The 18314-nt window shown below is 36.4% G+C and overlaps 1 protein-coding gene across 2 annotated transcripts in view; it reads left to right on the top strand.

The window, feature by feature from the left end:
* LYST (lysosomal trafficking regulator) overlaps positions 1 to 18314 on the top strand; it is a 73841-nt gene that overhangs the window by 19691 nt on the left and 35836 nt on the right. For both annotated transcript variants that reach the window (XM_053937128.1, XM_053937127.1), the window contains exons 7-20: positions 17 to 178; positions 805 to 961; positions 3950 to 4176; positions 4908 to 4974; positions 5775 to 5884; positions 6913 to 7336; positions 8404 to 8548; positions 9321 to 9494; positions 10908 to 11065; positions 12450 to 12640; positions 14164 to 14409; positions 15993 to 16166; positions 16426 to 16575; positions 17186 to 17323. In XM_053937128.1, the coding sequence (XP_053793103.1) occupies positions 17 to 178; positions 805 to 961; positions 3950 to 4176; positions 4908 to 4974; positions 5775 to 5884; positions 6913 to 7336; positions 8404 to 8548; positions 9321 to 9494; positions 10908 to 11065; positions 12450 to 12640; positions 14164 to 14409; positions 15993 to 16166; positions 16426 to 16575; positions 17186 to 17323 (2523 nt within the window). The remainder of the gene's footprint in view (positions 1 to 16; positions 179 to 804; positions 962 to 3949; positions 4177 to 4907; positions 4975 to 5774; positions 5885 to 6912; positions 7337 to 8403; positions 8549 to 9320; positions 9495 to 10907; positions 11066 to 12449; positions 12641 to 14163; positions 14410 to 15992; positions 16167 to 16425; positions 16576 to 17185; positions 17324 to 18314) is intronic.

Genomic DNA, 18314 nt, shown 5'->3' with positions numbered 1-18314 from the left:
CTCCCCCAAAACACAGAATACCTGTGTGGATGATATCTTACTTGAAATAAAAGAGCAGCTTGCTCAGTCAAAAGTGATAGAAACTGACTTGGCAAAGCCTCTGTTTGATTCACTGCTTCGTGTTGCGTTGGGCACTTTTTCTGCTGATCTGGATCATTCTGAAGAAAAAATTGAAAAGGTATGAAACACCAGCTAAACATTCTAATTCTGAATAATGCAAGATTTTCTCAGATTTGTTCTCTGGGTTTTTTTAAACCTGATGGGAAATTTAGATGTGTTTGATTATTGTGACAGTTGAAGATGAAATCTCTGCTTCTCATACCAAAGTGGAATGCTGTTTCTTAGGGTCCCCACAATTACTGCTCAGAAATGAGTCATGCCCCAAAAAGTAGCAAGCTCACTCAACCTGATGTTCTTTTTACTCTTTCATCTCACAACAGTGTGATGAACTCCTAAAGAAAGGACTTCAAGTGGGAATGTTGAGTGACCTTAGTGGTTGTAGACATCTTCACCTTTGAGTAAATGTCAAGGTGCATGCTGATGGTGATTTAGAAACAGTTCTAACGCTGTTTCCTAAAACTTTGATCAGATAGTTAGTAAGAAAAATCCCTATTTGCAGATTAAGTTTTTTACAAGAGAATTAAGTATTTTTAACGTATCTCAGGTTTCTTGGAAGCCTATGATTAATTTGTTTCTTTTCCCAGTGGGCTTGGAAAAAATAGGCATTTGGATGGTTCTAAATTATTTTCTGATCCAAAGATGTTTTTCCTGACCAATGACAGTCTATTTGGTTGTGTTGTACAGCCCCATTACACTGAGAAGGAGCCTGTGTCACAGCCTGGAGAAATTTCTGAAGAAACTGAAGAATCACAGTGCTGTAGTCTTAAACTTTTTGCTGAAGAGGAAGGATATGAAGCAGATAGTGAAAGTAATCCTGATGATAGTGAAACCAAGAATGAAGGTAAATGGGAACTTTCGGAATATACAAAGCTGTCTTTGTTATAGCAAAGCTTGTTTGTCTTTTGAGATGTACCGAAACAGTGCAAGCACCTTTTAATAGATAGAAATAATTAACTTTATTTACTTCTGGTAGTATGGAGTTACAGATGAAGAGATAACAAATATTCTTACTGAGTGTTACAGAAATTGTTCTGTCTTGGTTGTTTTGGTATATGTGACTCTTGCTCTAAAGTCATGTTGCTCAAATATGTTACTGTGATCTAGAAACTCCAGAGATATGCATCAGTAGTTTGAAAATCAGTGCTCATTTTTTTTTTTCTTTAGAATTGTAACTATCTGGTGAAAATTAAATAGTGTAATTATTTTATAGAATACCAGATTGAAAGGGGCCTCAAGGATCATCTGGTCCAACCTTTTTTCACAAAAGCAAGTGAAACATAAACTTTAAGGAATTTAGAGATTTTAGAGGAGCTAAGATTTTAGTTAGAGATAAGCCTTGCTAGAGTTAATTAAAATAAATGAGTAGGCCTTGATGAAGTTAAGAGTTAGTAGTTAACTAATAATTGCTTGTCAACACAGTGTTTAGTTAGCTGGGTTTATAACGAAGAATATAGAAACTGACAAATAGCTTTTAGGAACATAAGACAATTGTGGGCCTCCTCTGTTCTGAAACCAACTGAAGACAGGGAATGGGAGTTCTACCAAGAGTTCATTTGTCATATTTGCATTGAAAAGGTAGAAAGGCCAGAATGAGGAAGACTTCCTTTACTTCCTCATTGTGGGACCCCTCCTCATGAAAGGGACCACTGACCCATTTCAAGGAACAAACTACGCATGCTTAATAGCTTTTGAAATGATTAGCATACGAAGTGAGGAATGGGATGTACCAAAATGATGAATATGTATTTGTATTTTGGGTATTCAATACTTGTGTGGATAAAAGGACTCTGTAATCATCTGAAAGGCGTGGTGCGTATTTGGGAGCTATCCCGCACGCTGCCCGGCGTCGCAATAAACATACACTTTCTAACTGGAAACTGTTAGGGAGTTTTTGTCCGTCACAGTTGGATATTGGTGCTAGATCAATATCCATGTTTCTTTAATAAATCACAAGATCTAGACAAGATAGCCTGGCACCTTGTTCATCTGAATATAAAGTACCCAATGTACCATTTCTGTGGGGAGTCTTATTCCAATGTTGGATTTCTCATTAGGGAAAACTTTCCTGTTACCCTTTGCTTTGTCCATGTGACTTCTTGTAAAAAAGGAGTCTACCTTCTTTGTAGACACTTTTTAAATGGTGATAAGATGTCCTCTAAGCTGCCTTTTCTCAAGGCTGAGCAAGCCCAGTTCTCTCAACCTTTCCTCCTGTCTTTTTTGTGTAGTAGGGGAAAAAAACAAACACAGTGTTCCAGGTGCGGCCTGACAAACACTGAATAGAGTGGGATAAAGGCTTTTTTGTTCCTGTTGATGCAGCCCAGCGTTCCAATTGGCTTTCTTTGCCACAGCAACACACATTTCACTCATGCTGAGCTCACTGGCCACTGGGACCCCAGCTCTCCAGGCAGGCGGATCCCAGTCTGTGCTGCACTCCTGGATTCTGTTTTCCCACATGCAGACATTATGTTTGTCCTTGCTGAACTTCATAATGTTCTTGTTAGCCTACTCTTACAGCCTATCCAGATTTTCCTGCAGAGTGGCTCTCCCTTCCCAAGTGTCCACTTCCCCACTCAGTTTGGTATCATTGGCAAACTCCATCAGGGTGGATTGATCCCATCACCCAGATCACTCATGAAGATATTGAACACCATTGGGCCCAATATCAACCCCTGGGGACCCCATTGGTGGCAGTGTCCAGTTTAAAAAGGATTTACCACCCCCTTCTGGGTGCAGCCAGGCAGTCAGTGCCAACCCACTGCACAGACCCCTTGTCTCCATCCTAATGCATCCATTTCTCTGGGAGGAGCCTGTGGGAAACTTTGGAAAGCCTTGGAGAAATTCAGGTAGACATCCACTACTCATTCCATATCAACCCAGCAGGTTTCTCGCTTGTGGAAGGTGATCAGGTTTGTCAAGCAGTATTTGGCTTTTCCCAATCACATGCTTAATTTGACTTGATAGCCTCCTTGTTATACAACATATCTCATTATTCTAATCAATTGATGTGCACATATCTTGCTGTATTCTGTTTGTGTAATTAATTTCAAACATGAACTTACTTTAATTTTTTCCTTTGTGCTGAGCACACCTGGGTGCTTATGTTCTGGTATGAGATCAGCATGAACAGCAACAGCCTTTAATAGAACTGCATCAAACTGCTGCTGTTTATCTGCGAGACTAGGCTTTATCAATAGATTCTTAATATTTTAAAAGATTTCTGACTTTAGAAATGAAGAATCTGAAAAACTTCCATGATACATATGCATGTAATGTATGTCTGTACCAAATAATTTTAAGTAATGTATTTTAAAGTCTCTCCAAAATGTAATGGGGAGGCTTACATGTTTGAGTTTTTTTCCTTGATTGTCATGCAGATATTCTGTCATGAGTATTTTCAGAGTTAAATAACAAATTGCTTCATCTAGCCTTTTAATATAAATTTATTTAAATTTGTCTCATTTCTTGGAAGGCTCAAAGTTTGTAGTAGAAGCCTGGGGCTCTGTTACAATGATTTTAATGTTATGCTTCATGAACTGCGTATTTTGCCATTACTGTGTGTGTCCAATTCCCAGGAAATTAAGCCAGATAGTTTAAGAGCATGTAATGGGAGAAATTGCATCCTTGCTCTTCTGTGTTAACAGGAAAATAGAAAAATTTGAAGTGGAAAATAAAATTATGGTAATTTCTGAAAATTGCTTATAACCTAGTGACTATTTTTGGTTTGTACCTATGAGAAGGTTGGAGATAAGTCCTTGGATGTTCTGCTTAAATCATGCAAAATGCATTCAGCTGAGTAAGTTTCAGTAAGACACATGTGGTTTCTTTTTAGGAGCAGACACAAAGGTGGAACCAGGATGTACTGGTGCTTCAGGTTATTTTAATGGCCTTGCCGAAAACATCAGTCAAGGAGAATTAATGTATCCTGAAATCTGCATGTTAGAATTAAACTTGCTCTCAGCTGGTAATGCAAGTTTAGATGTGCTTGCTCATGTATTCCAAAGCTGCCTGAATATCATCAATCAGAAGGAAAGAAATGCCACTGTCCTTATAGAACAGGTAAAAATGTTATTTGCAGAGGCAACAGTTTAGTAGTTGTGTATCTTTAATTTTATCATACCTAATAATGATCTTGAAAATTCTCACTTTTTATGGGATTTGATAAGATGTGAAACAGTGTAAATGACCAATATTGTCAATAGCATTGCATTTAAGTTACCAGGAGCTAAGTAATTTATTAAAAGGTATTTGTCCTACAAAGCTTTTGAGTTTTGCAGGTGTTGTTTTTTATCAAGACTGTTCAATGCCTACAGATGGATTTGATCATTGTGAAGGTCTTAAGGAAAAAAGAGCAGATATCTGCTTGTATGTGTGTATATGTGAGCATTCTAAACTTTTTATTGAATATGTACTCTTAGAAACTGTGAATCATGTACCTGAAAAATATTCCATGCTTTTTTTTTCATAACTATGTATTAGAAGTTAGTTATGCAAATGGTCATGTCCACATGATCCTTTGGAGTTTCTTTTAGTTACCTTTTTTAACATCTGAATTGAGTATCCTTCCTGTGAAAGATAATGATTTGAAATCAAAGTCTCGCTTCTGCAACTGGACCGTACAGAACACGAAAGATTGTTCATTGGCAAATATAAAAACAGTCCATAATTTCAAATAATCTAAATTATCATTAAAATCAATAGTAGGCAGGAATAGATTAGAAGAATTTTTCTTAGTTCTTTGAGCTGGGGTATATTCTTCAGATATTCATTTTACCTATTCTTTTCAACAGGGAGCTGTTAAACACCTTTTGGGGGGATTTCTGAATATATTGACACAGACAGAATCTCATTTTCATGGTGAGTTAAAGGTCCAAGTAACTTAAATATTGATTTTTAAAATCTAATGTATACACAGTCAAGCAGCACAAATGCAACATTGACAAAGGAAATTCATTGGCGTGTGAATTTATGCAGCTGCTTTTTTAACTTGTAAGAAACTTCAGTGTAAATATAGGGTTATTTCTGAGCTAGTGGAAGTAAGCTAAAGAAATACTTGCAGATGTGAAAATTATAGTTGAAACCATAAACACTAGTGTGACAGTGTTAAACATTTCTTGGAAAAAATAGCAGCTGATGAATTGCCATTCCCATCACAATGTAAGTCTGTATTTGCAATTTCTTTGTAACCCAGATGTTGATGATTCCTTTAGTTTTATTTCTAACAGGAAAGCAGCTTGCTAACCTAAGAAGGTGGAATCAGATTAAATGCTTGCCCTAAGGTAGATTCATGTAATGAGGGTGCTTCACAACAGGAGATGATGTAAACCCATTCCCAGGACTTGGATCCATGGTGGTTTTGTGTGGAGAGCCTTTGCTAGGCAGGTGCTTGGTTCTCAGACTTTCACTCCATTTTGCAAACCTGGGACAAAATTTAATATAGCACTGCTTGATTCAGTGAAATTTTGAATGATGGTGTCAGGAGGTACTGTTGGATCTCTTTGGAATTAATGTTGAAATCATTATTACTTCCTTAATTTGAATTGGTTTTGGAAAACACTTCAAATTCCAAATTAATCTTTCCTCATAACAGTATAGAATATGAGTTTTTAAAGTGTAAAAAATCTGTTTAAACAATATTATTGTCTCCTTATTTTTAGCATGTCAGGTGGTGCTAGTAGATCTGCTAGTTTCCTTGATGAGTTCACAGACTTGTTCAGAAGAGCTAACTCTTCTTCTGAGGATATTTTTGGAGAAGACACCTTGTACGGTAGGTATGGAGTAGCACATAGCAAAATTCAGAGGTCTGATGAGAAAAAACAAGCAAAAAGAAAATCCTTTTTTGTCCAAGAATTTTGGGAAATAAGGAGATGCACAGCAATATTTGAAGTGATCAGAGCAAATAAAATTTGGCTGTAGAAACAGTTTCTTCTCAAAACTGGAAAAGGAAATAGGAGATGAGAAGCAGAAGGGTTTTGAAGGGTGTGTTGGCCCTGGGAACTCTTCAGCACAAGAAACCAAGAATCCTCTCAAGGAGACTGACATTGTGGTTATGGAAGACAGAACAATAATACTTTAAAATTGGAAGCAATTCCTTTAAAGTTACAAGGCAACTCACTATTTTGAGAATTCTTTAACAGCAGGAATTACTTTCAAAAGTGTTCTAAGTTGGTTGGTGTGATGCTGGAATCTGCTGCTTGTGTGAGATATACTGCTGAAGTAACTCTGGTTTCTGAGAGTCTGTAGAAAAATACAAGTGGAAGAACATTTTTAAAATTACTGTACAGTGTGAAATACCAAACCAAACAAAGAGTCACAAGTCAATTTTTCAAAGATAGCTTGTAATTATCAGCCAAGTAATAAGAGATACTTTTTAGCTTATGGGCTCAGCTAGTTTTGTTACTGGTTATGCAATAACAAAGTTATGGCCTGTGTGTGGCTTCTTAAGCAGCCTCAAAGCACAGGGTAAAAGGTGCTGTCTTTTTATGCACATAACAGGCGTGAGATAAGATTGTGCAATGACCACCTGCTGCATTTCAGCTGATTCCTAAGCATGGTAACCTGAAGTCTGATCTGCCCAGACTAAATCCCCAAAGCTATGTTGGGCCACAGTCTGTTGAAGTTGCTACCTGATGCTTTGCCAATGTATGTAGGTTTGGATATACAAGCTGACTTCTCTTGGAAAAACATGAATCCAAGTTTAAATGAGGAGTAGGTTTCTATTTAGTCACATGATGCTTGACTACATGGTGTAAACAGTTCCTTTTTTTTCTCATTTATTTGTTTTATTTCTTCTAGGAGGTACTACTCAAGGGTGTATTGAAGATTGTAGACACTAATATTTATATGAATCCATTACAGTACCTTGCCTTTCCTTTGCTGAATGGCACAAATTTGAGTAGCAGTTCCTCACAAAAATGCTCTGGCGCTTCCAACAATAAAAATGCTGGACTACTAAAAAGAGCAAAATTGTCACAGAGTAAGAAAGAGGCAGATGGTGAAAATTTGAGTCACCAGCTACTTTCTTCTTGGCATGTAGCCCCAATTCACTTGCCTTTAGTTGGGCAAAACTGTTGGCCACACATGTCCGATGGCTTCAGTTTCTCACTGTGGTTTCGTCTGGACTATGCTCATGAAGCAGAAAATTCAGCAGAAAAGGGGAAAAAAGTCAAGAGGAGAAGCAGACTCATAGCTGTAAGAGAGAACAGTTTTAACAGCACAGGTGAGGATATAGTATTTTGTTTTTACTTAGGTAGCACTGAAGGATTCTGGTTACAAATATTCCAATCTATGTACTATATACAAAAGTTTGAAATTTTATGATCAATATTGAACAGCAGTAGTAGTATTTCTGATTTTTTTTCATGACTACTGTACCAAATAGACAACATTTCCAACCCTAGTTCTTGAATTAAGATTAATGCCTGCTTCCTTAGAAATGTAGTATTCTCATTGAATTTGTAACTTCAGTAACATTTATGCTACTTCATGTTATGATGAAAATAATAAATGCTGCAGCTGTGGTTATGGAAAAAAACTGCTCAAGTTTATTTAATTTCATGTATTGATGATCAAGTTTCAGGCTGATTCAGTAGAACTCCTAACTTTCCTTGTGTGTGCAACATGTAAATACCATTAGCTGTAAAATAACTTTCTGTTTATACTTTTGTAAGGGCTCAACTGCTCTTAAACTGTTCTAAGCAGAATCTTTTGGATTATAATTCATAAAGGGAAAATTCCTTATTTAAAATGTATCCCATTCACAACACTTGGAATACCTTTATTCTCTTTTCCTTCTTTTTGTATTTAAATAGAAGGAGGGAAAATCCAACTCTGAACCTTGGAACTCACTAGAGTTGCTTTTGTTAGGTCTGTGCTTTTGCTTGGTAAAGTAAAAATACTGATTATGCTTAAAGGGTATGATGATTTGTGAAGAAAATTCTGAAGATTTCTTGGTGCACACTGATAGTTCAACATAGGAATGTAATATGATATGTCAAAAGCATCATTGATAGAGTGTATTCAGCTCAGTGGATGTATATATTACAAACAGAAACATATAAAGTACTGAGTTAGTGTTATGTTACTCTGTTTCTGTTTGAGACCTAGGTTTCTAAAGAGACTCATACTTACTATTCAACCCACTTAAAAAAACCAAACCAAACCACCTCAACCAAACAAAAACCAATTCTATGCAGTACCTGAATGGTTTCTTTTCACACTTGATACATGCTGCAAAAGGCATTGTTGTTGTATTATATAGTAATTGCAATATGTTTATATTTCTAGAAGAAGCAAAGTCTATAGGAATGGAATATGTAAGCCTTGGAGACAAACTTGTTGAAGATGGCTGTATTCACATAATTTCACTGGGTTCCAAGGCTCTGATGATACAAGTTTGGGCAGACTTGAACACTGGAGCATTCATATTTTGGTATGGTGTATTAGTCCAGAAGCAGTCCTGTGGACATATTGTATTGTTACCTCTAGTAGCAACTTGCAGAGAATACTGGTGGAGAGTAGAGAAATTTATATAGTACAGACATCTTGCACTCTGATGGGGCAACATCAAGTAAGTGTATTAGATACAGATCTGTAGGTTTATCAGCTTCAGCTGTTAAGCTCTGGTCTTTGCATGTTTCATGTAGCCAATTCTAAATAACTGCCCACAAGTAGCAATTCAAGTTCTAATGAAATGACACAATAAATGTGAGAAGATGGAAAAGATTTTTGCAGCTGTAGGTTATCACACCTCAGCTGTGAAAATTGCTGCTATGTAATACTTGGATAGTCTTGGTTTTAATCTTTTGAGCACATTTTAGCGCTAATTTAGTTCTCATAAATAATGCTTAAGTATCCTTGAAATGTGTCTAAAACTGCAATTTTAGAACACTTTGTTTCAGTGTTCAAAGCACCTGCATTTTTTCAGTAAATTGAATTCAACTTTTCTCTAAAATAGAGATATTTTTATCTTAAATGTAAGCAGATTTATGCCTACAAGTTAAATAACAAAGGTGAAAGTGTTGTGATGATTTCCCTACCTTATGTTGAGTATTCTAAAAATAGAACTGTAATTAAAAAAATTACCTGTCAAACTTAAGGAACACAATCTCAAACTAACTGAGGCCAAAATGTGCAGATTTGGGGCTTAAAATGCAAATATGAAAACACATGCCCTCATTTTTTCTTTTCTGATGTTTACATAGTATGTGCATGGATCCAAATGACGAGATGAAAGCTGGTCTGCTGGCACAGGCTGAATCTCCGGGGAATGTTTTCCTTGTGGGCAGGTGGCAGCATTTGGCATTAAAATACCTGCAGAAGCCAGAAGGCAAAAAAAATTTCCATGGAAAGCTGTTGCTCTGGGTTTCTGGTCAGAGGTAAGGAATACATTAGTTGTACCTAGACATTTATCTTATTTTAAAGATATTTTCTGGTAAGAAAACACTGCAATATTTTGGTGCAAGCTGAAGTTAAGGTCAAGTAGTACCCTCCTAGAAGGGAGGATAGGAGAGGAGTATGTTACACTGTTAGGAATTCTTTAGAATATTACAGATATCCAGAATATTCATGGATTACTTTGAGAATTGTCAGTTTATACCATGGACCAGTGCAGACATGTTTTTCTTCGTCACAAATGAAGAAAGAGGCAAGTGCTACAAGATTTTGAGTAAGATCCAAAATAAGCTATGGCATGAAGTTAGCAGTAGGCATAATGTATCTGGTTGAATCCAAATTGAGGCGGTATAGATCAGGTACTGGCAATACTTTTGGAAGTAGAAATTAAGAGGAGTAGGAGAAAAGGCAGTCACTTTGTTCCACTGAGAAGAATGAATAGGGAAGAAGTTTAAAAAAAATATTTCAGACAAGAACTGCTGGTGAGTAGTACTTCCACTGCAAAGTTAAGGTCCATGCTCCTAAATGAGGTACCTGATACTAAATTGAGTGGGCCTGTGCCTGCATGAATTATTCACTGATTGGAGAAATAGGAATTTATTAAATATCAGTCTTCACCCTTTCTTCCTAAAGTCCAATCTGTGAAAGCTATGTTAAGTCTGTTAATGCTGGTATTCAGTAAAGTCCAAATATGGAGATATAGGGGAAAGCTAAAAATACTACAATGTTCTCCCCAAGTGTAGTTGTTAAGGCTTCTCTATATATAGATTTAGTTGCTAGTTTGCTAATAGTTAGACTCTTTCAGGAAGTTTTGAGTGACCTTTACAGTCCAATCAGTCTGTTTATGTAAAGGCACATAAAACTAATTGGATACTTTCTGAAAGCATCAGGCTTATTGCCTGTGGCTGTGCAGCACGCCAGTTCTGACAATGTTTCCTGATCCAAGTAAATCCTCAACATGGTGTTTTCCAGCATTAGGGAACCGCAGTTTTCATGATGTGCATTAGCATGCTCAAAGGACTTTGCCTTGTTAGGAATAGTAGAAATGATTGAAAAATTGTGCTGTTTTAGAAGTGTGTATAGTGTTACATACCATTCATTTCCTCTTTGAGGTCAGAGGAAAGAAGGAAGGAATTTCAGAGCTAGGAAAACTTGATTTTGCAGCAACCCTAGCAACCCTAGCTGGGACTCTACTCATCTACTGGAATGCATATATCTTATGTTACTGAGTTTTAAGGTGCCTGAAAGTTGAAGACTTCAGTAATTTATTGTTGATGACAGCATGGCTTCTCACCTACTGAATATTAAAATTAATTTTAAACCCAAGATGAATATCTTGGATAGCAATTTTGATTGGTTCTTAATATTTAAACTTGTTTGTTTATATGTATTTTTAGGCAATGTGAGATTAATTTAGATTTTGCACTACCAAGGAAAACGAGCTTATCTGACAGTAACAAAACATTTTGCATGATTGGCCATTGCACATCATCTCAAGAAGATCTGCTTCGATTGTCGGGTAGATGGGATCTTGGAAATCTGCTTCTATTTAATGGTATTTTTGTATGCTTTTTTTCTTGAATAAGTGCTCATTTCCACTTTCCCCTCCAAAATCAATGGGTTATTTTAATGTCTTTTTTAATGTGCAAAGTTTTTACAGTAAAAACAACGATACACCCTTTAGCAGCATAATATATCAGGGAGAATGTAGGCAAATGTTTCAGTATTGGATACTTCCTAATGTGCCCTTCTGCCATATTCTCTTGCTTTCTGTTTAGTGCCATAATTGGCAAATTTCTTAATTTTTTTTTAAATAATACCTTGGAGTAGGGGATAGAGAGATAGTGATATTTGCTCTACTGTTTTTTTTCTTAAAGCACTCAGTCTCTTACCTGGAAAATTGATTTCACTTGCCTGCTGCTAACCTGCTAGCTTCAAATTGCGTAAAGCTATTAAAAAGCTAACAAAATCTAAACCACTGAATGCTCTGAGTTAAGCAAGCTTAATTCTGGAACTTGTAGCAATACTTTGGAGATTTCTTAGAAGTATAATTCTCCTCCTTCCTTGGGAAGTCTTATCTAGTACTTCTGGGTGTTTGCTTAATGCTGAAGTCTGGAACCCTGCTGCTTTGTCACCTGGCATTTTGGATGACATGGCCCAGTCAGGACTGCTCCACAAGTGAGATCAGTTTGCCCAGGATGTGTGGTGCATGCAGGTCCTGTGTGTGCAAATGTGTATTTGTGGGCCATAGGTGAGAAACTTGTCATAAATGTAACATGTAGAATCTACATGCCACCTGCTTGCTGCCTGTATAACTGATGTATCCAGAGAGCCCTGGATTTGCTGCTGTACAGTTGTCATGCACCCACACATCAGACCTGGATCCTTCTGGATGCTTCTTTTGAGTTTGTGTTCTCAGGTCACAGATGACCCAAGATGTGCTGCCCAGAAAGGAGAGGAAGGTTCATTTGGTCTCCTGCTTCCTATGGGGTTTTTTCCCATAGGTTCTGTCAGTTGTAGTGAGCTGTTGTTTTTGCATCCTGCTCAGTCACTGCCCAAGTCTCCAAGACAATGCAGCATGTTGTTGCTATCTGTAATCTTGCTATGATTTGAAAGCTTTGAGGAGGCTTGAATAGGTGACTTTTTAATTTTAAAAAGTGGAATTATTCAGACTTGTTGAGTTTTAGTTCATGCAGGTAATTTCCCTGACTTTGTTTCAGTTGCCTTTGCCACTGAATTAATCTGGCCTGTGATGTGTCAGAAGTCACTGATTTACTGTAGCTAATAGCAAGCATTAGGCTGCACTGATAGTTTTATCATCAGAGACTAAGAAATCCAGTTGGTGATATTCCTTGTAAAGTCTCTGATCCTACTAGCCACTGTATGAATTTTGCTTTATTGTATAGTAAAGAATTAACACATTATTTTCTGGATCTTAGGTGCAAATATTGGACCAGAGGAAGCATTTTACTTATACACGTGTGGACCAGACTTCACATCTGTAATGCCTTGTAAATATGGCAAAACATTGACTGACTGCTCAAAGTATATAAGTAAAGAGATTCTACAATGTGAACAAATTAAGGAGCTCTTCATGACAAAAAAGGAGGTGGATGTTGGGCCTCTAATTGTAAGTTTCTACTTAAAAAATGGTCCTTAATCTTTTAGAACTGATTAAGAAGTGGGAATGCTGCTGGTTCCCAAAGTGCTTCGTGTGATCAAATCAGAGAGGATCAAATCCTCTTCTCATGAAGATCATTGCAGGGCTCTTCCTACTTATTTTAATGGGAGCTGAACTCCACACAAGGTGACCATTTAATTTTGCTTTAGGTTGGGTTCTGAAAATTTCTAGATGCTCCAGCATCTATAAATAATACTACATATTAAATCACAGTGGGTAAACAGGTACCTCCAAAAGCTTTAGGATGGATACATAGCTCTTCCCTCCATTAGTGTAAAAGTAGCCAAGTACTGCTTAAATTAACCTTTTAAGATTAAAATTGAGAGAAGAGTAGAAATGAGGATTTATCTGGCTTTAAGGAAACAAAAGAATTAATCCAAGTTCCTTGAAGGTTATGGAGGAAATAAGTTTGTGTTACGCTTGTCTGAAAAGTTATTTTCCAGCTGGCAGATACTGCTTTTCTCATCTTTCCTGCCTGAAACAGCCCTGCCAGAAGCAGGTGTAATTGTACTATTGCTAGAAGAACAATAAAATAAAACGTGCTTATCAGTGAAGCCTGCTGTGTTCTGGGAATTCATACACTAGTAATTCCTGCTGTATGAATTGTTCCCACTAGAGGGATTTTTCTGATTTCGTTTTGTAGCTGTAGGCAAAGGCTCATTCTGTCTGGATGTGATCCTTGTAGACAATGGTACTAAATTTTGAGTAGGTTAAAAAGAAATTAATTGGATAAGAGCTTAACAAATCAGTCATGCAACTTAGAAGCTTATTTTGCCTTAAGGAACACCAGATAGGCAGAGGGAAGAACCATGTGCTCAAGTGATAAATCAATCTTTTACTTCTGCAAAGAGTGCAAGCTCCTTAAATGAAATTATTTCTCTATTTTAAATAACCTTCCAAATAAGATAATTTTACATTTCTGTGAAAAAAAGTTAGTTACTTTCCATAGGACCTTTGGTTTAAGTCTCTTCATTAATGAAACTTGTGTTGAGTTTCTCTTATGGCAAAGCTTATTAAAGGATAGAATTAAAACAAAAAGCTGGAGAACACTTGAAAAAACATCAGTGTTTTGAACTTGCCATTTTAGAAAAGGAAACTCTTTACTCAATACCTCTATATGCTCATTTTATTTTAAATTTGTGAGTAACTTTGTTTTTTATGCAAAACAGTTATGTAATTCTTCAGGTGATGAGAGGGGGATCCTTGGTGAAATTTCTTAGTGTTTTCTTAATTTTCTGTGCTTTAGCTATTGCATGAGTTTGCTAAGGTCTGGAAATCCTGTTGCATTTTAGTGTACATGCATCCACACGCAACCTCAGTGCATGTTAATGGTAAAGTAGAAATGAACTGCCAAAGTTGTTACTGCTTGCTGTTAGGTGGCTTTTGTGTTTGGCTTTTTGCGTCCTTGTGGGGGGAGGGGAGGGGGGTTTTTGTTAAACTTCTAGAAAAAAATTAAATTCCTTTCTTTTCAGGAGAGTCTTGCTATTGTTTATACCACAAGCTGCCCTGGTCAGTACACCATATACGAGCCTGTCATTAGACTGAAAGGTCAAGTGAAAACTGTACCTTCTCAGAGACCTTTCAGTTTGAAAGAAGTTCAGAGCAGTGTGTTGGACTCTCAACACCTAAAAGCACTTCAGCCGGTGGAATATAAAACTCTTCAGAGCATACTACATGAAATTGGAGGCACTGGTGCATTTGTTTTCCTCCTTGCTAGGGTAAGGGGGCTGGAGGAGTAGGGGGTGTGTATGTGTTTTCCTATGTAAAATTTTCCTTGTCTCTTGTATCTTTTTCTTCCTTGGGTAGAAAATCACATTATTCTAGCTGCCTTGCTCTACTCTGCATGTGATGCTTTTCTGTTAAAGAAAACTTGTGGAAAATACCTGCAGCATAAGACTGCATCATGCACATTGTCTTAAACTGGAAATGTAATTATAATTCTGTTGTATTATGGTTTTTATAATACTGCCAGTATTTAAGATGGAGTTACATTATGATTTAGAAATGGGGCTTTTAAATATCAAAAGAGACTATTTTTAGGGATGCTTTGAACTGATTATATGTTTTGTCTCTGATTTTGAGGCACCTAAATTAATTGCATATCTTTAACCACAGGATATTCACAATGCAAGAATGAATAAATGTGAAACTGCATGGTGTGCAAGGCTTTATATTTTTTTTAGTGAATAGTGAGAGCTTTTTGGCAATAACTGTTTCACCTGTCTTCAAAGGCTTATCCTAAGAAAAATGGCTATTTGAAAAATAGTAAGGCCATAACTTAGTTACTGCTTAACTGTGACCTGTACATGGAGAGGCTAATATTTGTGCTAGCAGTAGTTTCTGAAGTACTACAGTTAATTGAAAATACTACTATAGGCCTAAGACTTGTCTGATTTATATGTCTCTGGTATTGCTCTGAAAGATATGGTGAGAGTAGTAACCAATGCACATTAGATTGTGGTTATAAAGACACTGCTTGTTGTAATTTTGCCACTGACAGTGAAATCTGAGGTTAAAATCTAAATCTGTGTTATTTTATTATGTAAATTTATGCTGAGTATCTGCTATAGATCCTGCTGAAGACTGTTTGCATCATTAAGGCAAGCAAACGATAGATCAGCTGTGTGACAATACAGGTCTTATAATACAGGTGTGAATGTGTAAGTGCAGCAGAATTAACAGGTACATATCAAGAGAACCTATAGGACCTGAAATCCCATTAATGTTAGATTTCATTCTTGTATATTTTTGGTAAAAATGCTAGTTGCTCTTGGGATTCAAGAATTGTAGAAGGCAAGAGAGAGAAAGGATTCATGGTCTTCATCTATAAAATTGTTAGTCTCTTTATGGAGAAAATAAAACTTCAATGTTAGACATTTAGAGCTAGACTTAGTCCAGAACTTCAGGAACCTTTTTTGTATAGCTTAAACACTTCAGAAATACTTTTTTCAGGGCAAACAGTTGATTGTTATAAGTGGCTCATGTATTTCACAAACTTATGACTTTGTAGTATGGCAAGTACCTTCTACTTAAAATTTATTTAGAACACATTTTTTTTTTCTTTGAAAGGGATTCTTGTAATGGGACTTGTATTTCCTTAGCAGATCATAATTTAGCACAGTAGAAATTAGCACTTCAAATATAATATCTGAATGTACAAACAGACAAAATGAAGGTTACGTACATAAACTCAAATGCTATAGCAGAGATTTAATCCATAAGTAGTTATTTAGGTGTGCAACAAAGCTATTTTCTAGATGTTTCCCACTTAAACTGCTTATTAAATTTGTCTTTTCCTCAGGTTGTAGAGATTAGCAGCTGTGAAGACACTCAAGCTTTAGCACTACAACTTATACTATCTTTAACAAAATACAATCAACAGAGAATACAGGAGATGGACAACTGTAATGGTTATTCTATGATTCGTCGGGTGCTGATCAAACCAAAATGCATTGTTGGATTTTGCATGCTGAAGGTAAAGTCCTCTTCTAAACCTGATATTTTGTTCAATATTAGGACAAATCTAGAAACTGAGATTTTAATTGTATATTGGAAGCTGTTTTTATGAAGGCAAAATAGTGATTTGAAGCAAGATTGGTGTTGACTAGATAGATATGTCTTCTCTATCAAGAGTATGCCATCTCTTTAAATATTTTAATTTTTTAAAAAATTGGATCGAACAACTGTACTGCTTTGTTTTGATTCACAAAAAAAAAAATTCCCCCCTCTTTAAGACTCTCCTTGAAGGATGCTGCAGCGATGAGATTCTCTGTGTAAATGAAAATGGGCAATTCCAGCTTGACCCAGATTCTACTGCTGTTATTCAAGATGTTCAATTGTTAGAAAAGCTGCTGCTTGACTGGAAGATATGGTCTAAAGCAAAGGTAAGCACTTTAATTTTGGAAATTCTTCAGGTCTAAAAGTCAATATTTAAAAAAAAATAAGTATTATCATTTCTGAATTTTTTTCCAGTTACATGTGAGCAACTGAAGGAGGAGTAGTAGTTAGATAATTACTACAATTTTCCAAAATTAATGTTCCTTGTTTTTCTTTGAATAGCTGTTTGCAATATCAGTCTCCTATGACCAATGGTGCAGGTAACCTTAGTGTATTAAATTCAGTAAATGTGCTGTCATGCATATGACTTCTTAATTGAATTGATACATTTTTTGTGGAGAAACTAAGGAGGACCTGTTTTCTCCTGGAGTTAAACTGTTGAAGATAACTGTTCAAGGTTAATATAGCTAAAAATGTACAAAATTTATTTGAGACAAGTCTTTTTTGTAGCTTAATCATTAAAACATGCTAAATTTTCTATGAGCATGACTTTTCTGATTGGTTTCTAACCTGTTCTGACCTGACCACTTGAATTCATTTAGTCATTATCTTAGGTATAAGACTAACTTGACTTTGTTGTGTTTGTTGGGTTTTTTCCTCAGTATGTAGACTCACAAATATATTTCTGAAGCTACATTCCTGTTTTTTGTTTTTCAGCAAGGTGTTTGGGAAACCCTGTTAGCAGCTCTAGAAATCCTTATCAGAGCTAACCATCACCATCAGATGTTTAATGTTAAACAGCTATTGAAAGCTCAAGTGGTCCATCACTTCCTGTTAACTTGTCAGGTTCTGCAGGTACTTCCACTCTAAAATCCTACTTTGTGCTTGGAAATACTCATTTTTATTTGAGGAGGGTGGGGTAGAAGTGACTAAATTCTATGGCAAAAGTTGAGCAGACTGTCCTCTGTCCTTCCAGACTACTTCCATCTTCAACAGGCGTTGTTGCTGTAAACTGGTTCAGTTCCCTGCTGGGTGCTCCATTTACTGCTGGGCAGGAGGGACCAGAGCTTGTAACCATCTGGTGTGATTTGGAAACCTAGGCTCTAGGTTGCTTGCCATACACCAGCAGGAGCTGAAATGAACTGTCCCTTTGATATAGAAAGACCTGAGATGTCTCTTGCTGCTTTGTGTCTCCATTACTGAAAGCCAGATACTATGCAGGTAGTGAAGCTGTATGTGCTGTATCTCATCAGAGCTAATGGGGCAGCCTGCCTCTTGTGCTCAGTCTGAGTACTAATCTCAAAATTTTGGTACAGTAGTAGCTTCCTCCCTGGCATGGAAATAGCTATGTCAGAAAGGATTTTAGAGAAATGCTTCAGTCCTTTGATAGACACTTATTAGGAACGTGATTTTGAAATGGTTTCCTGATTATAGTACATGTATCTATTTGTGAAAATAATTATTCTAATCACTTTTTCCTATATTATGATTTTCTGTCTTGCATTCCTTTCTTCTCTGAGTTTCTCACTTAAGCACATAAAATGTTTTTTTTCCTCTTTTAATGATGTTTTTTACAAAAATTGTTTCCTCGCTTTAGTATCTGTAATTTTTTTTTTTTCATTTTTATGTAGTGTTCCCTACTTTTGGAACTTGTTAGTGATATATTTAACTTCCCAAATTGCATATTAGTGCAAATGCCTAGATACAGAATTTTTCATAATATTTCATAGTATTTCTCCTGTTATTTTGCACATTGGGGGAAAAAGTTATCTTCTTGATTAAAAAACTACTCAGATTGGTCAATGATTTGGCAATTTTGTGGGGACTGATGGAAAGAAGGTGAGGC

This window comes from Vidua chalybeata, chromosome 3 (assembly GCF_026979565.1).
Source record: "Vidua chalybeata isolate OUT-0048 chromosome 3, bVidCha1 merged haplotype, whole genome shotgun sequence".
Taxonomy (NCBI): domain Eukaryota; kingdom Metazoa; phylum Chordata; class Aves; order Passeriformes; family Viduidae; genus Vidua; species Vidua chalybeata.
Note: the sequence above shows the minus strand (reverse complement) of the source record. Positions and strands in the feature narration are given on the sequence as shown.